At 46.1% G+C, this 26449-nt stretch overlaps 1 protein-coding gene across 2 annotated transcripts in view; it reads left to right on the forward strand.

Annotated features, from left to right (window-relative positions):
* IKBKB (inhibitor of nuclear factor kappa B kinase subunit beta) overlaps positions 1-26190 on the forward strand; it is a 419227-nt gene extending 393037 nt beyond the window's left edge. For both annotated transcript variants that reach the window (XM_069214097.1, XM_069214096.1), the window contains exon 22: positions 25893-26190. In XM_069214097.1, the coding sequence (XP_069070198.1) occupies positions 25893-25961 (69 nt within the window). In that variant the 3' untranslated portion in view covers positions 25962-26190. The remainder of the gene's footprint in view (positions 1-25892) is intronic.
* Positions 26191-26449: the final 259 nt, after the last annotated feature.

Genomic DNA, 26449 nt, shown 5'->3' on the forward strand with positions numbered 1-26449 from the left:
GAGGGCAGTCTCATTATACATTTACTAAACATAATGAATACACAATTTATTTAAATGTATTTATACACTTGTGCTCACCCTCCCTTTCTCTCTAATAGACAGAAAAAATTATCTAAGGTTGGAGCCGAGGCCCATGAACGTCTGAAGAAAAACAATTTGTTTAGTCTAGATTGCAACATAATACGTTTTCTGGCTCTAGACTCCAGCCAAGGGATTTACCAGAGTGGTCATAAATTAAGGAACCCTTTGCCTCCTTTGTTTTTTACTGTTCTCTGGTAGCCATAACCCTGTGCTCATTGCTTGTGTTGCTGATGTAGGTACACATGTCTGCATACTTCTGTGTAGTGTTGGGCTTGGACGTTTGCAAGTTGTTTTCCTTTGAAGAAGTCTTTCGATTCACGAGGTACATAGTGACTCCTCCCTTAGTTGGCAGTGGGCACTAACTCCATGTTAGATTGTTTTTCTCCTCTATCTAGTTCAGACGTGTACTGATAGGGCTCGGTGTTCGGCTACTTATCTCGCTTTTCTTTGAACCCAACTGGTTGTTTTGCCTTTGGCATCTGCAGAAGAAATTTGACTAAGCTTCATTCTCTGGATTGTCTCTGTGGACACAGGTCTCCCAACAATGCTTAACTGCCCAGACCTCAGGCACGCCCTCGGCCTCAAGGGCGTTCTGATGGAGAATAGATGTAAAGTAATGGAAAGAACACCCTCCCAGGATTGCCCTTAGTGACATGCAAAAATGTGGACTGATCACCACTAGGTGTGAAACTTGTGTATCTCCCCTGACCACGAGGGCACCACCTGTGAAGCATGCCTCACCTTCATCGAAGAAGTATTTTTGGTACCGACACAAGCAAAGTGAGCACACCAGAGAATGCAAGGCAGACAACACTCCCAGCATCTTTGAGGAGCAACACCTAAGGGAGGTGAAAAAGTCAATGGCTCCCGTCGTCACCCAGCCGAACGCTGCCTTCTCCTCATCAGTGGAGGAAGAGCATGTGGCCCTCAGTGCCTCAACGTCCCTAGACAAAGACTTTGTGAATATGGTTTGCATCAAGACACTTATGAGGTTTCCAAAAACAGCCTCGAGTCAATGCAGAAGATTGCCCCTGAGGGGGTTAGCGTTAAGCCTATTGACTAAGATTCAACCATCAATTCCACCACCGCCTTCGAACACTGGCCAAATAATTCTGAGACACAAACGTTCCCACTTGTTGGCACTTAAACCTCTTGGTCATCAAGCCTGAAGATACTACTCAATTATGGATCTCCCGTGGTTAAGGAATCCTCTGTGCCAAAGCCACCACCAGCACAAAGGCAGGAGTCGGGCCGAAGTCACTCTTGACCACAACTTGTTGGCTTCGAGAATGCACTACAGGAGGAGTTGAATGTGAGACAAACGCACATGTTTATTTATTCACAGATACACAAAATCTCAACAAAGTTGCCTTCAAGGCCAAAAGAGACATTGCCTCAGAAAAGGAAGCTCACTTTTGAGAAAGAACCTCATCTGGAGCCTTCTTGAGCTCCCAAGCACAGCCGGACACCATTCCCCTCCCAACTGCACCCTCTCCTCTTCATTTCATATTTACCAGAGGGTTCCCCCACTCCTCTTACAGGCAGTGCAGCCCATTATATCCTGCTGACCCCTATGATGTCCTGTTTATCCCAGTGCCCAATGATGACCTGTGGGACAACTACAGTATCACTACCTGTTTAGGGGATCACCCCCAAACAATACCACCGCAAAGTGGACATGCATGTTCTCCTCGAGAATGATAACTTCCTAGTAGAGATATTGTTGATGATCCAGCATACTGTACAGTTAAAGGTTATGTTGTAGTCCACCTCGGACACTGTTAAAGAACCTGTGAAAATGAGGGTGGTAGCTCCCCAGGTGGATAAAAATTATGAGCTATCACTCTAATGACTTGCTGTACATAAGAGTTTGCGTCCTCCAGACTCCCTCATGGACCATGCTGCTCGTGAGCACCCTAATGCCTAGGCCACAGGTAGTGCTCCGCCACAACAAGGAGAGTAAGAAAACAGCAGTTGTGGGGAAAGGGTTAGCCACCCACTGGTGAATCACCCAGCTCCTTAGGCCTCCGTAGACCAGTTTGCTCTTGAGGTTCTGCATATTGGGACACAGCCTCGGTAGCAACTGACAAGGGCGCGGGCATGATGCCTTTATGTGCCGGGCATGTCATTTCTGAAGCAGAACGGCATCATTGCGGAGCCGCACCATGCCATCTGATGGAGTACTGAGGTACTGGTGAAAAGCTTCCAAATCCAGTCTGACGCCTAGGGAATAGTCAAAAGGTGAGGATTCTTCAGCTAGATAGTCTCTACCATAAGGGGCATTACCAAAGGTAAGTAACTTGTTTATGTAGCCTCAGCCTGTCTTACAAAGGTCACCTCTTTGAGTTTGTGCCCGTTGCAGCAGGACCAGTCACACCTCCCTAAAGCTGCCATTGCAGGCAATATCCGGAGCTTCTTCTCGTGGACACCTATTTTACTGCTCATAAAGGCCCAAAAAAGACTGATCTCATCTTCTTCACTAGACGCCCGGCTAAATGGAACACCCTCCTCACTACTCACCTCCACCCCTTCAAGTCTACTAATATCCCTTACGGTTGCAAACTCTCTATCTCCAGCTCCCCGGCTTTCCAGGGAAATCTCATCATCTCCATCTTCAGAAATGGAACCATCATGATTCAAGCTAATGACTCCAACCTCCGTGCCTTTGAATCCTTATTCCCTGCCCTTAAGTCCACACTCCCTCCCCCCCAATCCACCCCCAGCCCTTTGACACCCCTCCCCACCCCCATTATTCCCCTTACCACCACCCCTTGCCCCCCCCCGGCTCCCAGTGCCGTCAACCCCACCCTGTCTGTCCCATCCATCCCCACTTTCCCCTCTCACCTTAATCATGCCTCTTACTCCCGCAACCTCAATACCCCCAGTTACTACGCCCTCCCTGTCTCCTCCTCCTCTACTCCCCTGATCCTCCCCCACATCACCTCTCCTCTCCCCGAACCCCCCTTCGACTCCCCCCCCCTCTATCGCCCCTCATTCCCACCCTCTCCCCCGGATCTCCTCTAGACCCAACTTGTTGACCTGTAGTAACTTTCTTACCAAGCCTGCCTCCCCTTTCCCACCTTACCCTTACTCCGACTCTAACCCCTTCCACTCCTCAACAGCCTCCCTTAACCTTCTGCCCAATGATCCTATATCCCATCGCAATCAAACCCCCCAGCCCCTTCCTAAGAAGAATTTTTCCTCCCACTCCTTCACCCCTAATTTCTCTCCCTCCACCAACATTAATTCATGGCTCTCCAACCTTGAATCCCAACTAAAACTCATCACTCAAGGCATTAACAAACTAGCGAGAAGCCTTGACTCACTATTCCCCCCTGTGCCGACCCAGTCACTCACGCTTCTGTCGGCCAACAACTCTTCCCAGTACATCCACTGGCCCTCTATACCCCTTCCTCGTAACATCCCGAGACCTAGAAGAACCAGCCCTCCTCTATCCCATAAGGAAGCCACCATTCTCGCTCTCTCCTATAACCCCCCCTCCCCACACCGCCCCCCCCCCCCCTCCAACATTCCAGTCATCACCGGTCTCAGGAGACAGCATATACAACCTCCCTCTCCCAGAATCCCTGCCCAACTTGTCATTATCCCCCCTCTCCCTTCTAATCCCGAGCCTAAGATCCATCCTCGCACCAACTGCATGCTCATCAACTGTAGATCAGCAGTCAAACACGCTACGGATCTTGCTGACGCTATCCTCAGCCATAACATTGACATTGCCTTCATCACAGAGACCTGGCTAACCGAACTCTCTCAACCAATCCTGGACACCCTTGTCCCTCCCGGCTACTCTATCTACAACAAAGAGAGAAAGAACCGACGGGGGGGAGGTATTGCCATCATTCACAAAAATACCATAGAAATTGATTTAAAAGAAACTCTCATTTTCAATTCCTGTGAACACTTGAACGCCTCCTTGAAGACCAACGCCAACTCTAAGGTGTCCTTCCACCTTCTCTACCACCCCCCGGGTAATACCCAACCTTTTGCGGATCACCTAGCTGACCTAATAACTCACTGCTCCCTCTCTGACCCCAACTTTATCATCTTGGGCGATCTCAACCTTCGCTGGAATGATGAGAACAATGCACTCATTCAATCCCTACATGACCTCCTTCACAGCAACAACCTTTCTCAACACTGCAAGGGCCAAACCCACAGCAAAGGTGCTATACTAGATGCGATCATAGCACATAAAGATTCCCTCAAGGTCGTTGACATCCTTCCTGTCGACTGGTCAGATCATCACATCATCCTTTTCCATCTCAACTTTATCCCCCAACCCACTCCCCATCCCCAAAAATCCTTTAGTTGGAAAAGAAATGTCAGCCAAATCCCCTTATCTACCCTTGAAGAAAAAATCACCTCTCTTCTTCCCCCCCCCCTCGACCATCCTCTCCACGACGGACTTAACCACCCACTACAACTCGACTATAACTACCATATTGGATCAGCTTGCCCCTCTAAAACTGCGAAATATCCCATCTAGAGCTTGGTTCAACAATGACCTTAACTCTGAGAGAAGACAACTCAGAGCCACGGAAAGACTTTGGAGATCTGACCCCTCCTCCACCCACTTAGATCAGCTCAGAAGTGCACGGAGAAGGTACAAAAAACACATATATAATGAAAAAAGATCCTTCTTCCAGAATACCCTTGACAGAGCCAAAAACCGTCCGAAAGAGCTCTTTAACATCATTAAACAACAAACGACCAAACCTACTCCCAACCCCTTACCCAACACTGAGGCCACCTGCGTTAACTTTGCCAACTTCTTCAACGATAAAATCACTGAGATTGAACGTTCTTTAGCAAGGGACTCTCCCCCCAACATTGTGCCCCTCCTCCCATCCACTGTCAATCTTACCCCCACTCTATACCCCTCCGACAACTCTTCCCCCCTAACCGAGATCACTCTCCCCACCCGGTCCATCGGCCGGTCCCTGCCAACTGGAGTTCTTTCCAACCCCTCCTGGTATCGGACATCTCCAAACTCATGTCCTCCTCCAAAACCTCCTCCCACCTAGCTGACCCCCTCCCTTCCTCCTTGGCAAAAAAACTCCACCAGTCCCTCTCCCCTACTTGGACAATGATCATCAATAGCTCCCTTCAGACTGGCGTGTTCCCTGACTGCCTAAAACTAGGCCAAATCACGCCAATTTTGAAGAAACCAGGAGCAGACCCGAACAACCTCCACAACTACAGACCTGTCTCCAACCTTCCCTTCCTGGCCAAAATTCTCGAAAAATGTGCTCTCCAACAATTAACCCAACATATTGACTCCAACAGCCTCCTAAACCCTCTTCAATCTGGCTTCAGGAAAGGCTGCAGCACTGAATCCGCCATCCTCAACATTGTAGATGACCTCCTCATCTCTCTTGACTCTGACAGACCCTGCCTACTCATTCTCCTTGATCTTACAGCAGCCTTTGACACTGTCGACCATAAACTCCTTCTCGACTCCCTCCAAAAGAGAGTAGGCATTGAAGGCACTGTCCTCCGCTGGTTTTCCTCCTTCCTACAAAACCGTACACAACTAGTAAAGCTTCTAAACTCGACCTCGCCCACCTCCCCCATTACCAGAGGGGTCCCCCAGGGTTCTGTCCTCTCTCCAACCCTCTTCAACATCTACATGGACCCTCTTACCACTATCCTCACCCGAGCTAATATCCCCTTCCACCACTATGCGGATGACACGCAACTCTATATTGAACTATCTTTCTTAGATGACATCCACCACCTGAACAATACCCTTAAAGAAGCCCTTTGCTGGCTCTCTCATAACCACCTCAAACTCATTCATGAAAAGACGGAAATACTCCTCCTCTCGAAATCTAACCAGCTTCCTCAACTGCAAGAATGGCTAAAATCTATTGACGCCCTTAAATGCGCACTCTCCCCATCTACCACGGTCAAATCCCTGGGAATCTCTCTGGACTCTAACCTGACCTTGCAGGACCATATTAAGTCAAACGCTAATAATGCCTTCCGCAGCCTTAAACTTCTTCACAAAATCAAATCCTTCATACCCCACGATGACCTCAAACAGGCCACTCAAGCACTGGCACTCTCAAGACTAGACTATGGGATCTCTATCTTCACTGGCACAGCCAAATCCCGACTCGCCCCTATGAGGTCCACTCTTCATGCAGCAGCTAGACTAGTGACAGGAACTAATAAATTTGACCACATCTCCCCAGCCCTGAAGAACCTGAAATGGCTCTCGATTGAGGCCCGCTGCCTGTTCCGCACTGCCTGCCTGACACACAAAGCCCTTCACACTGGAAAACCTGAATACCTCGCTAACAAGCTAGTGAAAGCTGGTCAAACCAGATCTCTGAGAAGCACAAACTCTCTCCTCCTCCTCCTTCCGAAACCCAACAAGCAAAAAACTCGATCATGCTCCTTCTCTAACAACGCTCCGAGAATATGGAACTCCTTACCCATCCACATCAGATCTAACACCTCCCACCTGTCCTTTAAGAAACTACTGAAAGAATTCCTCCTAAACCACCCCTCTCATTAATAAGGGTCTCTCCCTCTCCACCCCCCCTTCCCCGAACTGCCACCCTTCTATCCGTGAGAACCCACTTGTACCCCCATTGTACAAAATGACTTTTGACTTGTTGTGTCTCTTATGTTTATTCTTATGTTTATCATGTTTATTCTTATGTTTACTTCCTGTTATGCTGTAAAGCGCTCTGTTACCCTCTCGGTCTTGCTAGCGCTATAGAAAACTCTTAAAAATAAAAAAATAAAAATTGCACAAGATGCTAACATTCGGCCTGTTCAGTAAAAAAGTTTCCTTTAGATATAGGAAGCACTCCCAGGTTGGTTCTTCAGAGAAGTTGCTCTTCTTCTTTTCCATTCATTCCCTGTCTTCATGGTGTCCTTTTTAGGTCTCGCCTAAGACCATGTGCTGTAGGTTGCTAGACATCTGGTTAGCTTACAGTGGGCTTTAGGGCCTGCATATTGCTTACCATTTACTTAGCTTCATTGTCACTCATTTGCTTGCTTCTCTTTTGGCCAGTGCATGCCAACTTCACTTTCTCTTCCTGTGTTGTTTGACCCTAAAATAGAGCATAGCCCAAGAACTTATGTCCCTACACTTCTTGAACTGAAGCTAGATTTTTTAATTTATGTTTTTGTGTTTGCAGGCAGTCTGCCTCAAGTGCTTATCTCCCCCCCCCTCCCCCAACTTCTCTCCCTTCCCTGTGTGCTTTTATTCTCCTTTGGTGTTGCTGCTTGCCCCTTCCCGCCCTCCTCACCTTGTTTGTGCTGTTGCTTTCCCCCGCCCACTGTCAATGTTGTTGTCTACCCCTGCCCCCCTCTCTGTTTTTGCTTCTCCTCTCCCGCTGTCCCAATTATTGCTTGTACCCTCCCGGTTGTTGCTTGTCCCCTCCCGGTTGTTGCTTGTCCCCTCCTACCCTCCCAGTTGTTGCTTGTCCCCACCTACTGTAGATCTTGTTGCTTGCCCTCTCCTGCCCTCCTTCTGTTGTCCTTGTTACCGACGTCCCCAAACCCGCCATTACAAAAAAAACACGCTATGAGGCAGAGCTGGCATTGTCGTAGCACTTTTTTTTTTTTTTTTTTTTACTTTTATGCCATGTACCAATTGCCTGGTTGTGCATTACTCCCACCCCAATTGTCACTGCTTGCCCCCTCCCAGCCACCATAATAAAAAGAGCTCTGACTCAGACCACTTTGGCCACGTCATAGCATATTTTTCCCCCCACAACCTCTGTGTTGCATGCCCTCCCTCCCTTTGAGATGCCTCCTTCTCTGTCCTTCAGCAGACATTTAAAAAAAACAACAAAAAAAGTGCTATGACACACCCGGTGCTGGCCACGTCATAGCACTTTTTGTGCAACATGATTAAAAACATTGACAACGCCAGTAGTTCTTGTAGACAAGATCTATTGTCTTTGACATTGCTTGTTTCTTTTTGGTGTAAAAAAGTGACTCTTGGTTTAACATATGAAGAAACGCATAGAATGGTTCTGTGTAGGGAAGTAGATTATTTTTTGGTCTGGACAAGTGTACGTGCGAGATTTCACACAACAAAGGACACAAAGCAGTCCAACCTAAATCAAAGCCAGTTGGTGAAGCACTTAAGCATTATATACACAATAGACGAAGACCCACAAAACACAATAAGATTCCACAACCAGTTTTAACATAATAAAAAATTTGGGAGGGAGATAAGACCAATAGGACAAAAATACATTAAAGTGAACCACCAGAGAAATTAATTTGTAAAGATTTAATTGAAAATAACGCCAAGAAGCACAAGACGCCAATGATAGCCAATGGAAAAAGTGCACTGGGACCTGGGTGCGATTTGAGGCAGAGTGTAAAGGAGCCCGGGTCGGCTACAACATTTGGATTGGTCCCAGTAAAAGTCATGAAGTCAAAAAGTTTTTAACTTCCAGTGTTGCATGAGGCATAGTTGTCTTTCTGAGGTGCTGAGAGCCTTGACTTAGCAAAGCTGAAATTCAGCCGTACACTTAAAAGGTGCCACATTTGACCTCATAATTACTAATAAACGTTTTCTAAAAGTAGACTGTTACATAACAACTTGGTTCCTTTCTCCATTCATTGTCACTCTCAACCACACAGCAAAAGAATAATACATTTGAAAGAGAAACTTTAAAATTATCGACGAAGTCAAACTCTGCACCATAATCACCTCATGAATAAATACCTTGCCTCAAGCTGTTGATTCACCACCCTCTTCCATAATTTCAACTGAACTCTTCAGAAAATTGCAACTGACAATTCCCATCTCTAGGAAAAAAAAAGCAACAAAAACAAATCCAGCGGCATAGTTGCCAAGTTTCCCAATTTCATGCATGATGTGCTGCTCCAGTCCATTTTTTTTTCCTTTGAATTCTGAGGCTTGTAGTCTTCTTCTATAATGGAATAAACAACAGTACAAATCCCAGAATACAAAGAAAACTCCTGGACTGAAGCAGCACATCACTCATGGACCTTGGAAACTTGGCAGGGCTGCAGCAGTGACTCACTTCTGAACATCAAGCAGTGAAAAAAGCTGAAAGAGCCGGAAGGAAATGTCACTGCACCAGGTCTCTCTAAAACTTAAAATGTGAAAGAAGAATATAATTTTTTAAATCGTAAAAGCAAAATTAGCCTAAACCCTCCGCACCGATTTATTTAAAAACACCCTTTTTGAACCCGTGAGAAGCACTAGCAGATCTTAACATCTTGTTTACCAGAATATGCAAATAAAGCCCAGCTACTTCTAAACCTAAACCTACTGACTATTGAAAACTTGAAGTCCCAACTTTAATGCATCCTGCTCTGAAGTAGACGCATGAAATTCAATGCATTAAATACACAATTTACTCTTCTTGACTACTAAACAGCACACATATTGTATATTCTGGGACGAATGCTCTAAACGATGTTACCATCAAGTACAGAACTGCTGCCACAGCAAAATGCATACTTTGTTACTAGACAAACATCATTTCGATGCCCACATACAAGCCATGGCTACCAGGTTCCACTTACAATCAATCAAAAAACTCAAGCACATACTATTGAAAAAGATCATCAAAACAGCAGTTAAAGCATGATTGATATTATCATAGAACGCAGTCGTGCACTTCCCAAGAGCCGCCTAAGTCAGCATAATGCATTCCTTCATTTAGCAGCCCATTTCCATCTAAACCCAAAAAAGATATGAACAAATCGCTGCCACACGAACAGTTTATTTGGCTGCACCTAGAGCCAGATGTTCATTTACAACAGCATGCATAACTTTAGAGTGCTAAGCTTTAACTCCCCCAGATATTCAACACAGAAATTAAAGGTTTAAGATTTCTCACAAACAGAAACTCATTCTCAGTATTCCTCTCTTCAAGAAGAATACCACTCCCCAGATACTTTTCAGGTCAGACTCTCAAAATCTAAACACCCTCCTTAGTGACATCAGTAATTCTCCTTCATTGTCCGGTTTCACAAAGCTTCTCAAATTCCTCTACAAACACCTGATCATCTGAATGCAAAATGTACCAGAGGATCACCGGTGCAACATTACTTTTGTCCATATTAACAATCGCACCCTGCTGCCTATGCAAAGCATTATGCAATCTTGCTGTTCTTTGCTTATGCAAATGAATTCTCCATGTAAAAACGGTGAGGGTCTCCTATCCTTGTTGGTCAACTACCTCCCTCCTTAGCACAAGATTGCTTACTTCTGAAATCCAGTCCTTAGTGCCTGGTTCTTCTACTTTGTGGCATAATTAATTTGTACACTGACAGGGAATTATGGGTCTTCAATACCGGATCTTGTGACCATGAGTACATTGATGTGAATGCTTGAGGCTATCAATGTCACCTCAGTGATGCAAGCTCAAAGATTCAGCAAAAACTAGACCCGTGATATTCACGCTGTCCACTTCCTAGACCAGAACTTCTACAGTCACCCATACTTATTTCATCCATTAGTATGCCTTTGAAGTCAGCTGAGCTCTGGTTTTCAGCAGCGCCCTAGGTCCATTACTTAGCCTGAGCTAGTGATCTACCAGCATTTGTTAGTAGGGACTAGGAATATTTTACGAATGTCCTGCGCACATAGTCCCCATCTTCCAAGTTTGAGAAGAAAACAGAATATTCTAACCTTGCTTCATATCCTGTGTCTGAGATCAGGCCTGCCCAGGCAGTGATGTTGTCTGTGTGCTGTACTACTGTTTTGACATGTTTCTCAAATGCCTCTGTGCAGCTTGTTGCTGCTGTTGTCAGCCTGTCTCTGTGGCTCAGTGGACCTAGACAGCTGTCCATTTTTAGTAGGGGCGTACAGTGTTGTGTTATTTGCTCTGTGTCCCTGGCCTTGGGGGTGGCATGCTCCTACCCACTTTGTTACTCCTAACCTTTGCTCAGTGCCCACTACAAGTGTACCCCAGAGACCGAAACGTTCTGCCTGCTGTGGGTGTTTGACAGTCAGTGTGCCCCCAATTGCCAACTTGGACACAACTACTGGCTACATCATGCTGACCTGGACTGCAGTACAGAGGGATACAAGTTTGTGTCCCTCTCGTGTTGTCCCCTTTGCCTGCTGAGGTGTAGAAAACACATTTGCTGCAGACTTAGTTCTTCCTCAGAAGTGACAGAGCTGAACTATTATAGAAGCCACTCCTCCATGTTGGTGTTCGTTCCTTTCCTTCCATGCCCTCAGGTGCAGATCAGGAGCTCTGCTATTTGTCATCATTTGATTAACTTTTTGTCAAAATCATCTTCTTCCAAAGTAAAACCAATGTGCAAGGGAGCTATGTCCCATCCGAAGACAACAGGATGCAGGGACTGTCGCAAATTGAAGTCTGTGACAGACTCCAACCCAGTATGCCATTAATGTTTGGGGTCAGTATGCGTGTCCAGCCTAGGTGAGGAATGAACCCAAAGGCGATCCACGAACGTGAAGTGTAACTGTACATAGCTGAACACCGGAAGAAACCACATAAGTCCCAATCTCATTTGAAGTTGAGAGCTTCAACTTGCTCTTGTTCCCATGACAGGCTGTTGTCAAGGTCATTGCCTCAGGGTAAATCCAAATCTAAGTTGAAGAGGATACACAAAAATGCCAAGTGAGACTCGTCCCCTTCCCACCATTCTCTGTCCAGGGTTGTCGAAAGTGTGTCAATGCGCCACTCGGTCTTGCTCAAGATTCACAGGTAACAAATTCCACAATTAATACCAATGCACCCTAAATTCCCTGGGTCTTCTGCAACATCACAGCAGATAGTCCTTCAGTGAAGCCTTGAGAACCATTGATTGGCATTGAATGGTTAAGCCAAGCCGTCTGTACCAATGTGGTCTTCCAGCATCACGTTTGGATGAGATCTACTGACCTGGCTATGTCCATGTCTTCCTTTTGGACATGCCAGTTGAAGGATCTCACCTATTCGATGAGAATACGGGTTCTACCTTCCTGTGCTTTAAAGAAAGCCTATCCATGGGGCATCCCTTGGGGCTTTCGACTCCTACCAGGCACTTCCTTTTAAGGGTTCTAAATAGGGATAAAATGCAGGCAGTGCTAGGCCCCCAATCCCCACAAAAGCCACAGAAAGCACTCCAGTCCTTTTTTGAGGTAAGTGGCAGGGATTAGGCAGACAATGTGCTGATCAACAGGGACACCAATCTTCTTAGTTCCCCAGTCCTGCGGCAGCAGCCTTCAAGCCATGTTAGCTTGCCCTTAGCAGTTCCTGACCACCATGTAGGAGGCCAGATCAAACACTTTTTCACGGGGTGGCCACAGATTACATTGGGTCCTCCAAATTGTCCCTCAGATCTTAGCCCTAACATTAATTTTCTAAGCACACATCTCCCACCTACCACAGTGCAGCTTTTTAAGATCCATCTGTCTGTCTGTCTTATTGTAGGAAGAGCAGCTCTCATATTAATAAAGAGAGTTCCTGCATCAGAAATAGGGACTGAGTGTTATTCCTGCAATTTCCAGGTCCTGGAGTAGGACAGTGGCCTCTGTCCTATTTTGGATTGTCGCCCACTGAATGCTTTTCTGCGGCAGGATAAATTCAACATGCTCACAATGTCTCGGATTCTGTCTTTTCTGAAGCTGGGTGATTGGATTGCAGCCCTGGACCTGCATGATGCGTATTTTTATATACCAATCCTGCAGTCCTACAGATTGTTTGTTACCTGCGGTTCAGGGCAGACCAGTAACATTTCCAATTTGTTGTGCTCCCCTTCAGCCTTACAACTGCCCTTCAAGTGTTCACAAAAGTGACAGTAGTGGTCACAGTTCATTTTCATCTTTGGAATTGATACTAGCTTTCCACTACCTTGAAGACTGGCTGTTGAAGATGGGTTTGTCACTGTTAGTCATACCACCTCTAGATGACAAAAAACCTCCTAACATCATTGGGGCCCACAATCATCATTTTTAAGTCACATCTGATATCCGTGCAGACTGTGTTAGAGGCTTAAGAGGCTTTAGATACACATTCTCCAAGAAGACTCTTAGCGACCTTCGTGCTCTTCGACTCGAGCTGTTGTGTAGGAGCGGAGATGACACACCAGATCTCTTAGGTCCCAAGGACATCAAGGAGGAGCAACACCCACAACAGTCAGCTGCGGATGAAGAGGCTTTCTCCCCTGAAGAAAGTTCGGACTCTGACCTGGAGATCAAGGGCCTTCCACCAGCCCAGAAGTCTAAGTATGGCACTCCCCACTCCGACACATCTCTTAGACTGAGCATCCTTCAGCCAAGCGGCACTCAGCCAGTCTGGAGCAACAGAGACAGATATTCAGAATATCTCTGCCTTCAGGCCATGGTGGGCGCTGACAAACCACTTTGAATGTCCTGCCCAGCTCTGACTCGGAGCCGGAACAGCCTTCGAGACCAACTGCTTCTGCGCCAGCTGCCCTGTCTGTGGCACCGAGCCACCTGCTGTTCTGACCACATCTGCCTTCACACCAACAAGAACCTCAGCGCCACACCTGAAGGCACCGTCTCAGTTAAAGGCTTTGTAGGTCAACCAACATGTCTGTCACTAGCGCAGTTGAGCCGATTCTCTGTAAGCTGCAGGAGGAGCTCAACCCCCAGACAAGCACCTGGGGATTCCCCTCCACATGTCCACCCCTCAGGCCCTGCTGCTCCAACCTCAAAACCTCAGCTGTCCTTCAAGGGGCATTGGACTTTCTGATTCCTAGCAAAACAATGCAAGAGAACAGTTAAGGGTACAAGACCCTTAACCCCAAGCTCCACCATCCTCTCGCTCTGTTCCCTAGGCTTACCTCACCCCATCTGCTTCACCAAGGGACCCCTTGACATAACACCTCCGGGGTCTCTCCACTCTGACATGGGTGGGTGTGGGGGGTGATGACACATTTGGCACTCCTCCACAGCACAACCCATTGGATTCTTATGATGTAGACCCACCAGGGGACACATACCCTGACCTTTATCCCGCCAGCCCCTCCTTTTCAGATGGTTCCACATCCTTTCAGGAACTCATTGGTAGGGCCGCCTTCTTTCTTAAGGTGGAACTCCACACTGAGCCTTAGAATGAGGGCTTCCTTTTCAAAACCCTCTCTTCCACTCACTGCTCCAATCAGTATCTCCCCATGCTCAATGGCATGTTATGTTACACTCCTGACATTCTTAAAGACCCTGACTGAGGTAGGGTTAGAACACCTAGTGTGTATAAAAAAATATAAAGCATCCCCTTCTGACTCCTCTATATTCATGGTCGGCTCATGCACAACTCTCTGGTAATCACTTGTGCCCATAAGAAAGCTAAATCCTAGGCCAGTGGGGGGGTCCCTTCCCCCAACCCCCTCCACACCCCAACCACCATCAGAAAAATAAAGTAACTGCATAGATGTGGCAGGGAAATGGGTGGCCACGCAATCAGCCAACCACTGGCACATAGCTAATTCTGTTGTCCTTCTAGCAAGATAAGATCATGCCTACTGGGATGAAATGGGGACGCTCCTCCAATACCTCCAAGCGGAACATAGAAAAATGGGACAAGAGGTAGTTTCTGAGAGCAAGCTTACATCTAACCCCTCTATTAGTTGTGCCCTAGATGCAGCTGACACCACTTGCAGGGGTGGAGGGATGTAAATGCCAGTATTCTACTATTCAGAAACACCTGGCTCTGTTTCTCTGGATTTAAGCTAGATTTTCAAGAACCTGCTGAACATGCCCTTTGATGGTGAGCATCTCTTTGGTCCACAGGTGGATCAAGCCTTAGAAAAGATCAAGAAAGATACGAAAACAGCCAAAGCAGTGGGGGCACTGCACACACATGCACCTGTCTCCTTTTGCTGCATCCCTTACTGTGAACTGCGTCCTCTGCAGTCTCCACGTTCTCTCAGCTCAGCCAGGACCAGACTTCCTCCCCCAGGGTTACTTCTAGCGGGTCCTATAGGGGCAACAATTACAAAGGCAACAGTAGCTCCTCAAAAGGAGCTACACCCACCACCAAATCCTGACTTGCCCCTCCCTCCCCTCAACCACACAACACCAGTGGGGGCCTACAAGGCTGCTTCCCTACGTGGCAAACTGTCACCTCAACCCAGTGGGTGTTGGATATTACCCAACATGGTTATTGTCTGGAGCTCCCTTCCACGCCTGCCACTATTTCAGCTCACATACACAGACCCTCACCAGAACATTAAAGGCTCCTCACAGAGGAAATCGAAGCCCTACTCCTCAGAGGGGCCATAGAGCCCGTCCCCTCACCAGTAAGGCACATGATTATACTCGCTGTACTTCCCATTGCTCAGAAAAGACAGGTCCCTCAGACCCATTCTGGACATCAGGCCCCTAAACAAATACATCCTTTCAAAGCATTTTCACATGGTAACCCTTCAAGATGTCATTCCACTTCTCCAGCCAGACTACTTTATGGCTGCACTCAACCTGATAAATGCCTATTTCCGCATATCAGTACATCCAGCTCATCGCAAATATCTTAGATTTGTGTTCAGTGAAGGCTTTACCAGTTCAAACTGCTCCCCTTTGGGGTGTCACTACTGCTCTTTGGGTGCTAATCAAGTGCCTTGCTGCGCAGATAGGACATCCATATTTTTCCAGATCCGGACGATTGGCTTATCAAAAATACCATCCGTCATCAGTACCGAGAACATTCACAGGTCACCATAGACCTGCTTGATCGCTTAAAGTTAGTCATCAACACCTCAAAATCCCACCTCCAACAGCTCCAGATACAGCCCTACCTAGGGGCTATTCTCAACTATGAGTTAGGCAAAGCCTATATATATCCTGCCAGGATCCAATCCTTTAAGACACTACTCCCTTTGTTTCAACCAAACCAACAGCTCACAGTGAAAACAGTCATGCGCCATCTAGTTATGATGGCCTCCTGCATTGCAATAGTAACCCATGCCAGGCATGGGTCCATTGCAGGAATGCTTAGCGCAACATTGGTCTAAGGTGTAGGGTCACTGGGACAATCTGGTTTTGATCGGCAGCTGCATTCATGACTTTCTACAGTGGTGAAAGTCAACATCCTGTTGGAGGGGTGGCCTTTCCTTGACCCTGTTCCGCAGAAGTTTGTTACTACGAATGCCTCCTTTATAGGGTGGGGCCTGCACTTAAAAGATCTGACGATACAATGTCAGTTGGAGGCCAAGTACCAGGGCCTCCACATTAACTACCTGGAAATTATAGCTGTTCACCTAACGTTGAAGGCTTTCCTACCTCACCTCGCAAGCAAAGTTATTATTTTCCAGATGGACAATATGACAGCTATGTATTACGTTCAGAAATAAAGGGGAGAATTGCGCTCCACACCTGTCTGGGTTATCCAAAAACATTTGGCTGTCCACCACAAAATTCATTTATTAGTGAGTATTTTCTGGTGATGGACAACTGTTTTTCAGACCTTCTCAGCAGGATGCGGCAACCAGTCTACAAGTGGAAACTCCACCCAGAAGCACTCCTTTGTTACTTTCACAGAGGAGGGTTCCCACAGATAGACATATTTGCAACAGCAGAAAACACCAAATGCCCAAACTTCACCTCCAGGTTCCCCTATTCAGAGTCCAGCCGCAATGCACTAGGTAAAAAATGTTGAGAGATATTTGCCTACGTTTTTCTTCCTCTCCCTCTTCTTCCATTTGTGGTTCAGAGGCTTTGGTTGATGTCTCTCATGTTCATGCTGGTGAAACCCACATGGGACCACCAGCTGTGGTATACGACTATGTTCGAACTCTTGCTGGTTCTGTACAAGAGGACCCCCAACAAGCTGGACCTTTTCACGCAGAACCATGGAGAAATTAGGGACCAAGATCTCTCAACCTTGCGATCTTGTACCTGAGATCATAGAATTTGGATACCTTAATCTTCCACCTGGATCCATAAGCATTCTCAAGGAAGCACGTAAACCTACCACCCATGCTTGCTACAAATCTAACCGGAAAAGATTTGTGTGCTACTGTCACTTAACTCAAATCAAAATCAAATCAGGATTTATAGAGCGCAGCTACTCACCCGTAAGGGTCTCAAGGAGCCAAGGCGGTTTGTCTTCTGCTTCAGTTAAAGAACCAGGTTTTAAGGTCCTTCCTGAATTGCGGTAACAATGGTGACTGCCTGTGGTGCAGGAGAAGGGTGTTCCAGCTCTTTGCCAGGAGGTAGTCGAAGGATCTTCCTCCAGCCGAGGTCCTCCATATGCGGGGTACAATGGCTAGTGCCTTTTGAGCGGAGAGGTCTGGTGGGGGAGTAGAAGTTGATGGGGTGGCTGAGGTAGGTGGGTCCTAGGTTGTGGAGGGCCTTTTATGTGTGGATGAGGAGTTTGAAGTTAATTTTGTTCTCGATAGGAAGCCATTGGAGGTCTCTGAGGTGATTGATGATGTGTTCACGGCAGGGAAGTCCAGGATGAGTCTGACGGAGGTGATTTGGATGTGCTGTAGTTTCTCCAGGTTCTTCTGGGTGGTGTTGGTGTAGAGTGCATTGCCATAGTCAAGTCTTCTGGTAACCAGGGCATAGGTGACGGTTCGGCGGCAGTCCTTTTGGATCCATTTGTAGATCTTCCGGAGAAGTCAAAAGATACTGACCCATTAAAAACCACAATGCAAGACTTTGTTGCTTACTACACTTGGAGGGTTTTGGGCTAGCCTTTGCTGCCATACAATTACACCTGGCCACTGTGGCTGCCTACCTTCAGAATATCCAACACATCTCTCTCTTTATGATACCCGTCATTAAAGCTTTAATGGAGGGTCTCAAGGGCGTCATTCCTCCTCGAGTCCCACCGGCACTCTTATGGAACCTCAGCATTGTACTCACACAATTCCTGGGTCATTCATTTGAGCCCCTCAACACATCCCCCTTCAGTTTCTCTCTTGGAAGGTGGCATTTCTAATTGCTTTCACCTCACTCAGGCATGTCATATGGGCTTCAGACATTAACCCTATGAGAATCTTTCTTCAGAGTGAATACAGATAGTGTTGTCCTCCACACCAACCCCAAATTCCTCTGTATGGTACTTTCTCACTTCCACATTAATCATTCTATTGAACTTCCTGATTTTTTCAAAAACTGTAATCAGTTGCAGGACAGATTTTCCATAATTTGGATGTAAATGAGCCCTTGTGTACTACGTTGACAGAACCAGAACATTTAGAAAAACACAACTTTTTGTTGCTTTCTCTGAACCCCTTCTCCTCCTAGGGCACACTCTTCAGAAGAAAGAAGCCTCTATGGCTTTCCCAAGGAACATTCCGTTAGCTGATATATGGAAAGCAGCTACCCGGTCAACACAACACACTTTTGCAAAACATTACTCTGTGGATGTCCTAACCCGCCAACAAACTAATGTTGGTCAGGCAATTCTTTGTACACTTTTTCAATCTCCTGCAACATCCACAGGCCAGCCACCACTTTTTGAGAAGGACTGCTTTACAGTTTATGTACAACATGTGTAACTACAGCCAAACGTGCCTTGACTGGAAAATGTTACTTACCCTGTAAGCATCTGTTCGTGATATGTATTGCTGTAGAGTCACATGCAAACAATGGTGACTGCCTGTGGTGCAGGAGAAGGGTGTTCCAGCTCTTTGCCAGGAGGTAGTCGAAGGATCTTCCTCCAGCCGAGGTCCTCCATATGCGGGGTACAATGGCTAGTGCCTTTTGAGCGGAGAGGTCTGGTGGGGGAGTAGAAGTTGATGGGGTGGCTGAGGTAGGTGGGTCCTAGGTTGTGGAGGGCCTTTTATGTGTGGATGAGGAGTTTGAAGTTAATTTTGTTCTCGATAGGAAGCCATTGGAGGTCTCTGAGGTGATTGATGATGTGTTCACGGCAGGGAAGTCCAGGATGAGTCTGACGGAGGTGATTTGGATGTGCTGTAGTTTCTCCAGGTTCTTCTGGGTGGTGTTGGTGTAGAGTGCATTGCCATAGTCAAGTCTTCTGGTAACCAGGGCATAGGTGACGGTTCGGCGGCAGTCCTTTTGGATCCATTTGTAGATCTTCCGGAGAAGTCAAAAGATACTGACCCATTAAAAACCACAATGCAAGACTTTGTTGCTTACTACACTTGGAGGGTTTTGGGCTAGCCTTTGCTGCCATACAATTACACCTGGCCACTGTGGCTGCCTACCTTCAGAATATCCAACACATCTCTCTCTTTATGATACCCGTCATTAAAGCTTTAATGGAGGGTCTCAAGGGCGTCATTCCTCCTCGAGTCCCACCGGCACTCTTATGGAACCTCAGCATTGTACTCACACAATTCCTGGGTCATTCATTTGAGCCCCTCAACACATCCCCCTTCAGTTTCTCTCTTGGAAGGTGGCATTTCTAATTGCTTTCACCTCACTCAGGCATGTCATATGGGCTTCAGACATTAACCCTATGAGAATCTTTCTTCAGAGTGAATACAGATAGTGTTGTCCTCCACACCAACCCCAAATTCCTCTGTATGGTACTTTCTCACTTCCACATTAATCATTCTATTGAACTTCCTGATTTTTTCAAAAACTGTAATCAGTTGCAGGACAGATTTTCCATAATTTGGATGTAAATGAGCCCTTGTGTACTACGTTGACAGAACCAGAACATTTAGAAAAACACAACTTTTTGTTGCTTTCTCTGAACCCCTTCTCCTCCTAGGGCACACTCTTCAGAAGAAAGAAGCCTCTATGGCTTTCCCAAGGAACATTCCGTTAGCTGATATATGGAAAGCAGCTACCCGGTCAACACAACACACTTTTGCAAAACATTACTCTGTGGATGTCCTAACCCGCCAACAAACTAATGTTGGTCAGGCAATTCTTTGTACACTTTTTCAATCTCCTGCAACATCCACAGGCCAGCCACCACTTTTTGAGAAGGACTGCTTTACAGTTTATGTACAACATGTGTAACTACAGCCAAACGTGCCTTGACTGGAAAATGTTACTTACCCTGTAAGCATCTGTTCGTGATATGTATTGCTGTAGAGTCACATGCAAACCACCCGCCTCCCCTGACGCCTCTGGCTGTTGTGGTATCTTTTACTGTCTCATTTCCTCTTATGCTTGGACATCTCTCTATATATCGCTCTGCTTCACATTCCATCCACACCCGCCGTGCAGGAAGACAGTCTAACAGTGGAGTCGGTGACCATGCTCATTGTTTGAAATTGGATCTCTAGTTGGCAGAGGCATGCCTCCTGTCCAAGTAGGGACCACAATCCTTGTCAGGGTAAGTCACAACACAATCCAAATTATCCTGTGCTCGCCCTTTGATAGCTTGGCACAGAATAGAAAGGCTTAATTTATAAGGCAATGTGTAAAGTATTTGTGCAATAACTCATACAGTAACACAGTGAAAACACCACAAAAAGTATTCCACTCCAGTTTACAAAAATAGATATTTATCTGAATAAAATAAGATCAAAACGACAAAAAAATTCCAATATGCCCAAGTCAAGATATCACTTTTTAAAGGTTTAAATGAGCCTTAATCAGTGGTTATATCCTTGTAACACACAGTACCTGGAATGCGTAAAAAATAACAATGCACGGGGACTGCAGAGGAGGAGATGCGCTGGAAAAAAAAAAAAGGCAATGCGTTGCATTTTCCAGCGCGGCACAGACTGTACATTGTTTCTTTCCACGCTGCAAGGTGACACCTCGATTTCCAGGAGGGCAGCCTTGGCTCCTCACAGCGATGCAGGGATATTTTGTCTCCCAGGGATGATGCTTTGAATATCCTTGATGCGCTGGTAATTAGGAGCAGCCGCTGCATTGATCCAGTATCGATGCAGCAAATTTTGAGCTGCGAGGCAGGCGCTGTCTATTTCTGTATGCATTGAATCTATTTTCCGACACACGGGGATTTTCTTCTCTGGGGTGAAGTCTTTGTGTCCCTGAGACTTCAGAACAGGAGGCAAGCTCAATCCAAGGCCTTGGAGAGCACTTGTAGGGAAAGCAGAGTCCTTCTAGCAGACTCATAGTCTAGGTGTAGATCCAGAAGTCTCAGATTTAGTGGGGTCAGTGACCCAGTACATATACCCAAAAGTGCCTTTGAAGTGGGGGAACTTCTAAGAATGGTTTTAAAGTGCACAAGTTTCCCTTTCAGCCCAGTCCTGTCTGCCAGGATCCCTGTGGGGGGTTATCAGTCCTTTGTGTGAGGGCAGGCCATTGGCCTTTGAAGTGTAAGGAGAGCACCTCCACACTTCCTGCCCAGGGAGACCCATTCAGTATGCAAATGAATGCAGATGTGACTAAGTGTCCTGTGTTTATGGCTGGCTGAGTAGAATACACAAGGAGAGCTGTCAATCAGCACAGACCAGATGTGGAATCGAGACAGACTGTAAGGGACAGATGGCAATAAGTGCAGCGAAATGCCCACTTTCTAAAAGTAGCATTTTTAATATAGTAATATTAAATCCAACTTCACCAGTAAGTATGATTTTCTGTTGCCATTCTGGCCATACTAAACATGACAGGGCTACTCATTCCAGATCAAAATCTATCACTTAAAAGTATGAGGGCAGTCCTAATGCTGGTCTGTGAGAGGAGCAGGCCTCACAGTAGTGGACAATGAATTTGTGTGTTTTTCACTATCAGGACACGTAAAACACATAAGTACATTTCCTGCCTTTTACTGACATAGCACCCTGTCCTATGAGTTACTTATAGCCTACCTTAGGGGTGACATATGTAGAAAAGGGGAGTTTAAGGCTAAGCAAGTAGTTTTAAATGGCAAGTCAAAATGACAGAAAAACTACACACACAGGCCATGCAATGGCAGGCCTAAGGCATGGTTAAGGGGCTACTTATGTGGGTGGTACATTCAGTGCTGCAGGTCCATTAGTAGCATTTAATTTTCAGGCCCTGGGCACCTCTAGTGCACATTACTAGGGACTTGCAAGTAAATTAAATATGCCAATTGGATAAGAACCAATAGTACCATGTTTAGGGGAGAGAGCACATGCACTTTAGCACTGGTCTGCAGTGATAAAGTGCGCAGAACCCTAAAACCAGCAAAAACCGTGTCAGAAAAATGGAGGCAGGCAAAAAGTTGGGGGATGACCACCACCCTAAGACTGTCCGGTCTAACACTCCTTATCACCAAAAGGAGTCACAGCACTTAGTGACTCGAAAAACTTCTGCAAAAGAAAAACAATTTACACACATCCAGGCCCAGCACTTGATGGCAAGAGTAAGCACAGCATGTGGATCTACAGCACTACATGCTACAGTCAGATGCTTACAGGATAAGTAACATTTTGCTTCATCTGCTATTGTGATTAAAGTGCAGTTTTGGGCCTGGCCTCCATCACAACGACAGTGTGGCTATAATCACAATGTTTCAACCTCAGTCCTGGGTCTCAGTGAGAATGGCTCTGAGGCTTCTCTGCCTGTTGGCCTCCTGCATCATGGGTGCTACATGGCACATGCATGCTCTGCAGTGGGATCTGAATTCTCAGTGGGCCCAGCACCAAGAAAACCTGACCGATTCCATCCAGGGTTTGGAGGAGACTGTAAGAAGCCTGCAGTAGTGGCTGCTTGATCACATTTCCAGTGGCAAAACCTCCTCCAACCAGCGATGATGGTTGTGACGGATGTGTCACTGCTGGGTTGGGGAGGTAATCTGCCAGAGGTTGAGATCCGCACACTCTGGTCCCTGGCAGTACCATGATTCCACGTCAGTCTTTTGGAACTGTGAGCCCTTTGCCCGGCATTGAAGGCCTTCATACTGTCCATCCAGGGGGGCTGGGGCAGGTTCTCAACAGACAACACCAGCCAAAGAACAACTGCAACAAGAAGAGCTGAGTGGGGTACTGAGTTCAGTGCCAAGAGGCTAATGGATTCTGGAGTTGGCCAGACTGTTGGGGCATATTACTGGTCCTGAACCACCTGATTGTCAGTGCAGACAAACTCAGCCGACGACGCCTGGCAGATCATGAATAGCAGCTACATCTTTTGTGACAGTTGACAATGTGCAGTGTCACAATGTTTGTGCGTTGGAGTGCCCAAAAAAGCTGTTTCTATGAGTTGTATTCAGGCTAGAGTGTAGCACAGGACTCCTGTATGCCTTTCTTACCTTGAGTTCTGAAGATCAGTAGCAACCGGGCCCAAGCAATCATAGTTGCTCTGGATTAGGCCAGAAGAGTGTGTTACCTGGAACTTCTGAAAATTAGCATCTGTGCTCAGGCTACCACTTCAGTAGGACTTTATTGCAGCAGCAGGGCAGAGTTCTGTACCCCAGCCTGTGCAGTCTACATCTCAATGCGTGGAGATTGAGCTGCAGGAGTTGACTGCATTCGACCTACCTTATGAGGTTGAAGATGTTATCCTTGCTGTGTAATGCCCCCTTGCAAAATTAATTTATGTTGGCAGTTGGGGTAAGTTTTTGGTCTGGTGTGATGCCCACATAAAGCACCTGTTGCAGGCTAAACTTGCTGACGGTTTATTGTTTTTGTCTTTGGCCCAGCAGGCACTTGCAGTGGGCACCATCAAAGGTTATCTTCGACCTTTTTACATTTACTGGACGAACTATTCTTGTTTAAATCACCTGTTGTGATGAGTTTTTTAATAGGTTTGATACATATATTTCCCCTAAAAGTCTTTGTGATGCCACAGTGGAATCTGTTTGGTCCTGACTTTCCTCATGTGCTCCCCATTTGAGCCGTTGCACAGTTGCTCATTGTCTGCTGATTCTGAAAACTGTTTCTCTTGCCTCTGCCACATGAGTGAGCTTCAGGCCCTCTATATGCAACTACACCATCTTTTTTCCAGACAAACTGGAGTAGAGGATCAGACCAGCCTTGTTGCCTAAACTTGTGACTCCTTTTAACATTAAGAAATCTATCAGACTCCAAATTTTCTTTGACCACCTCCCTATTTGAAAGAGGAGAGACTCCATTGGCTGGACCCCCAAAAGGGCTTAAAGATTTTACATCGATTGCACCAGAGCCTATATATTGCACAACTGTTGGAAATTACCCTTTCTACAGGGTCACCCCCATACTTTTTGCCTTCCTTGTCCTACACTTTTCTTGATTTTTTCTCATGTTGGCCTTAGGACTCTGTGCACTTTACCACTGCTAACCAGTACTAAAGTGCTTGTGCTCTCGCCCTAAAACATGTAGATTGGTTTACGATATACCCAGGGTCTGTACATTAAGTATTACCAGTGGACCTGCAGTACTTTTTGTTCCACCCACGTAACACTTTAAAACGTGTCCCAGGCCTGCAATTGCAGCCTGAAGGCAGTGTCTCCCTGCAATGATGATTTGGCATTTAAAACCACTTGCCAAGCCTTATACTACTCTTTTATTGCATGTCACCCCTTAGGTAGGCCCTAAGTAGCCCATATGGCACTGTGCTGTGTAATTAGAAGGTAAGCCATGTACTTTTAAGTTTTGCATGTTCTTGTAGTGAAAAACTCCCAAATTAATTTTTCACTGCTGTTAGGTTTTCCCTCCCATAGGGCAACATTGGGGACTCCTTATTATGTTTAATAAGCCGTAATTCCTAAACCAGACGTGTTAATTATATCTTACTATCTGAGCTTTTAATGATAAACCATTTTTAATGGTAAAGTCAGATGTATCATTAAAAGTTAGAAAATGCCACTTTTTGAAAGTTGGCAATTTCCTGCCCTTAGCCCTCTGTTCCTGCAGCCAGCCTTAGTTCACATGATTGTGTGTAACTGACAGTTGAGACTTTATGAATTCCTCCCAGACAGTCACACTATAGTGGGATTAGCAAAGCCTGAATGGGCTATTAACTATCTTGATGGAGGTGGAGCTAAGCACAGCCCCACTTGCACCTCAATAGGCTGGGCTCTGCCACTACACAATAGACGTAATGACCCTGCATTGTCAGTGCAGCAAGCTAGGAGCCAGGGCAGGGGAAACGGGAAGTTCCTGGAACTTCAGAGAACCCTTCTGGAAGGTTCTCCCAACTTCTAGGAGCAGGGCACCAGGGTATAAAAATAGGGCTCTCAGGCCCACTCTTCAGTTCACTACTGGACCTGCGGAAGGACTCTAAAAGGACTGCCTGCTGCGGTGACCTGCTGTGTACTCTACCAGACTGGGGCTGTACCTCGAAGGACTTCTTTGCTGCCTGGAGCCTTCCTAGAGCCTTCAGAGGACAGCCCTGCTGTGGAGCCCTGCATCTTCACCTGCACCCAGGACTTCAAAAATGGCTCCTAGGGCTAGTTTAGCTGGCCTCCTGTTCAGAGCCAAGGGACATACCACAATTTTGAAGCCATCCTGAGTGAGTCTTGAACCCCCAAGTGGTCCCCATCCACTCCTGCACCCTTGGTTGTGGTGCTAAATGTGCCCAGGTGACCATTTTCTGAAAATGAGGATTTCGGTTTTGAACCTTAAACTTTAAAACATCATAACTCTAGTTATACTAATTGGGTTTTAATTGTTTTGGTCTCAATTAATTTATTAAAATGTACTCATTTTTTCTAAATTAGTTTTTTTTTTTTTTTTTTTTTTGTGTTTCCACTGTATTGCTGTTGATGTACTGCATAAATACTTAACACATTACCTCTTTTTAGTCCGACTGCTTTTTTTGTGCCAAGCTAACCAGGATTAAGCACAAGTTAAATTAGTGATTTTTTTGTGGTTCACCCCGCAAGCATTGTGACTGTTGCTTCCCACTGATCCATTGTCTTCATTTTATGATTCTTAGTTCTTTCCTCTCATAGTTCTGAAATGCTACTTCCTTATCTCTGCCTCTTTCCAGTTCCCTAGTTTATCTTAAATTAGTTACATTTTCATGTTCTTGCTTTTGAGCTGATGCTTTGTCAATTCTAATAATTTATCTACTCCCCCCACAGGCTCTGGACTGGAGCTGGCTTCAGATTCCAGAAGAGGAAAGAAATGGCTGTGGGCAAATCCCAACATAAGAGAAAAAGCCCAAGAATGATCCCATCCGGAAAACGAGTTGGTGCAGCAGGCAGCATCACATGCAAACATCACTACACAGTGTTGTGACATTAAGAAACCGAAGTGCACCTTTATCTTGAGATTGTCGATGGAAGCAAGAATACATTTGTATAGTTTTGCAAATCATGTTTGTCACATTTTTAAATTTTTTGATGTAGACGAATAAAGCCTTTCTGGTTTACAGACCCATTTGAGAGTGTGTGGAGCAGCTGGGGATGTGCCTGCATGTCACAGTTTGATTTCTTGAGGCCTTGTAGGGGGAAGTGTGCTCTTCACAAGAGGGTAAAACTGAAAAGTCCACATTTTTCATCTATATTGGTGTGACAACTGGAGTTGGAGTATCCCATTCACATAGGATGCTTATCTCAGAATATGGCCCTCTTCCTCCATCGCCCTCCTCTTCCACCTCCATATTTCTCCTCCTCCTCTACCTCCTTCTCCTTCTCCT

The sequence above is a fragment of the Pleurodeles waltl genome, chromosome 11, assembly GCF_031143425.1.
Source record: "Pleurodeles waltl isolate 20211129_DDA chromosome 11, aPleWal1.hap1.20221129, whole genome shotgun sequence".
In the NCBI taxonomy this organism is placed as follows: Eukaryota; Metazoa; Chordata; class Amphibia; order Caudata; family Salamandridae; genus Pleurodeles; species Pleurodeles waltl.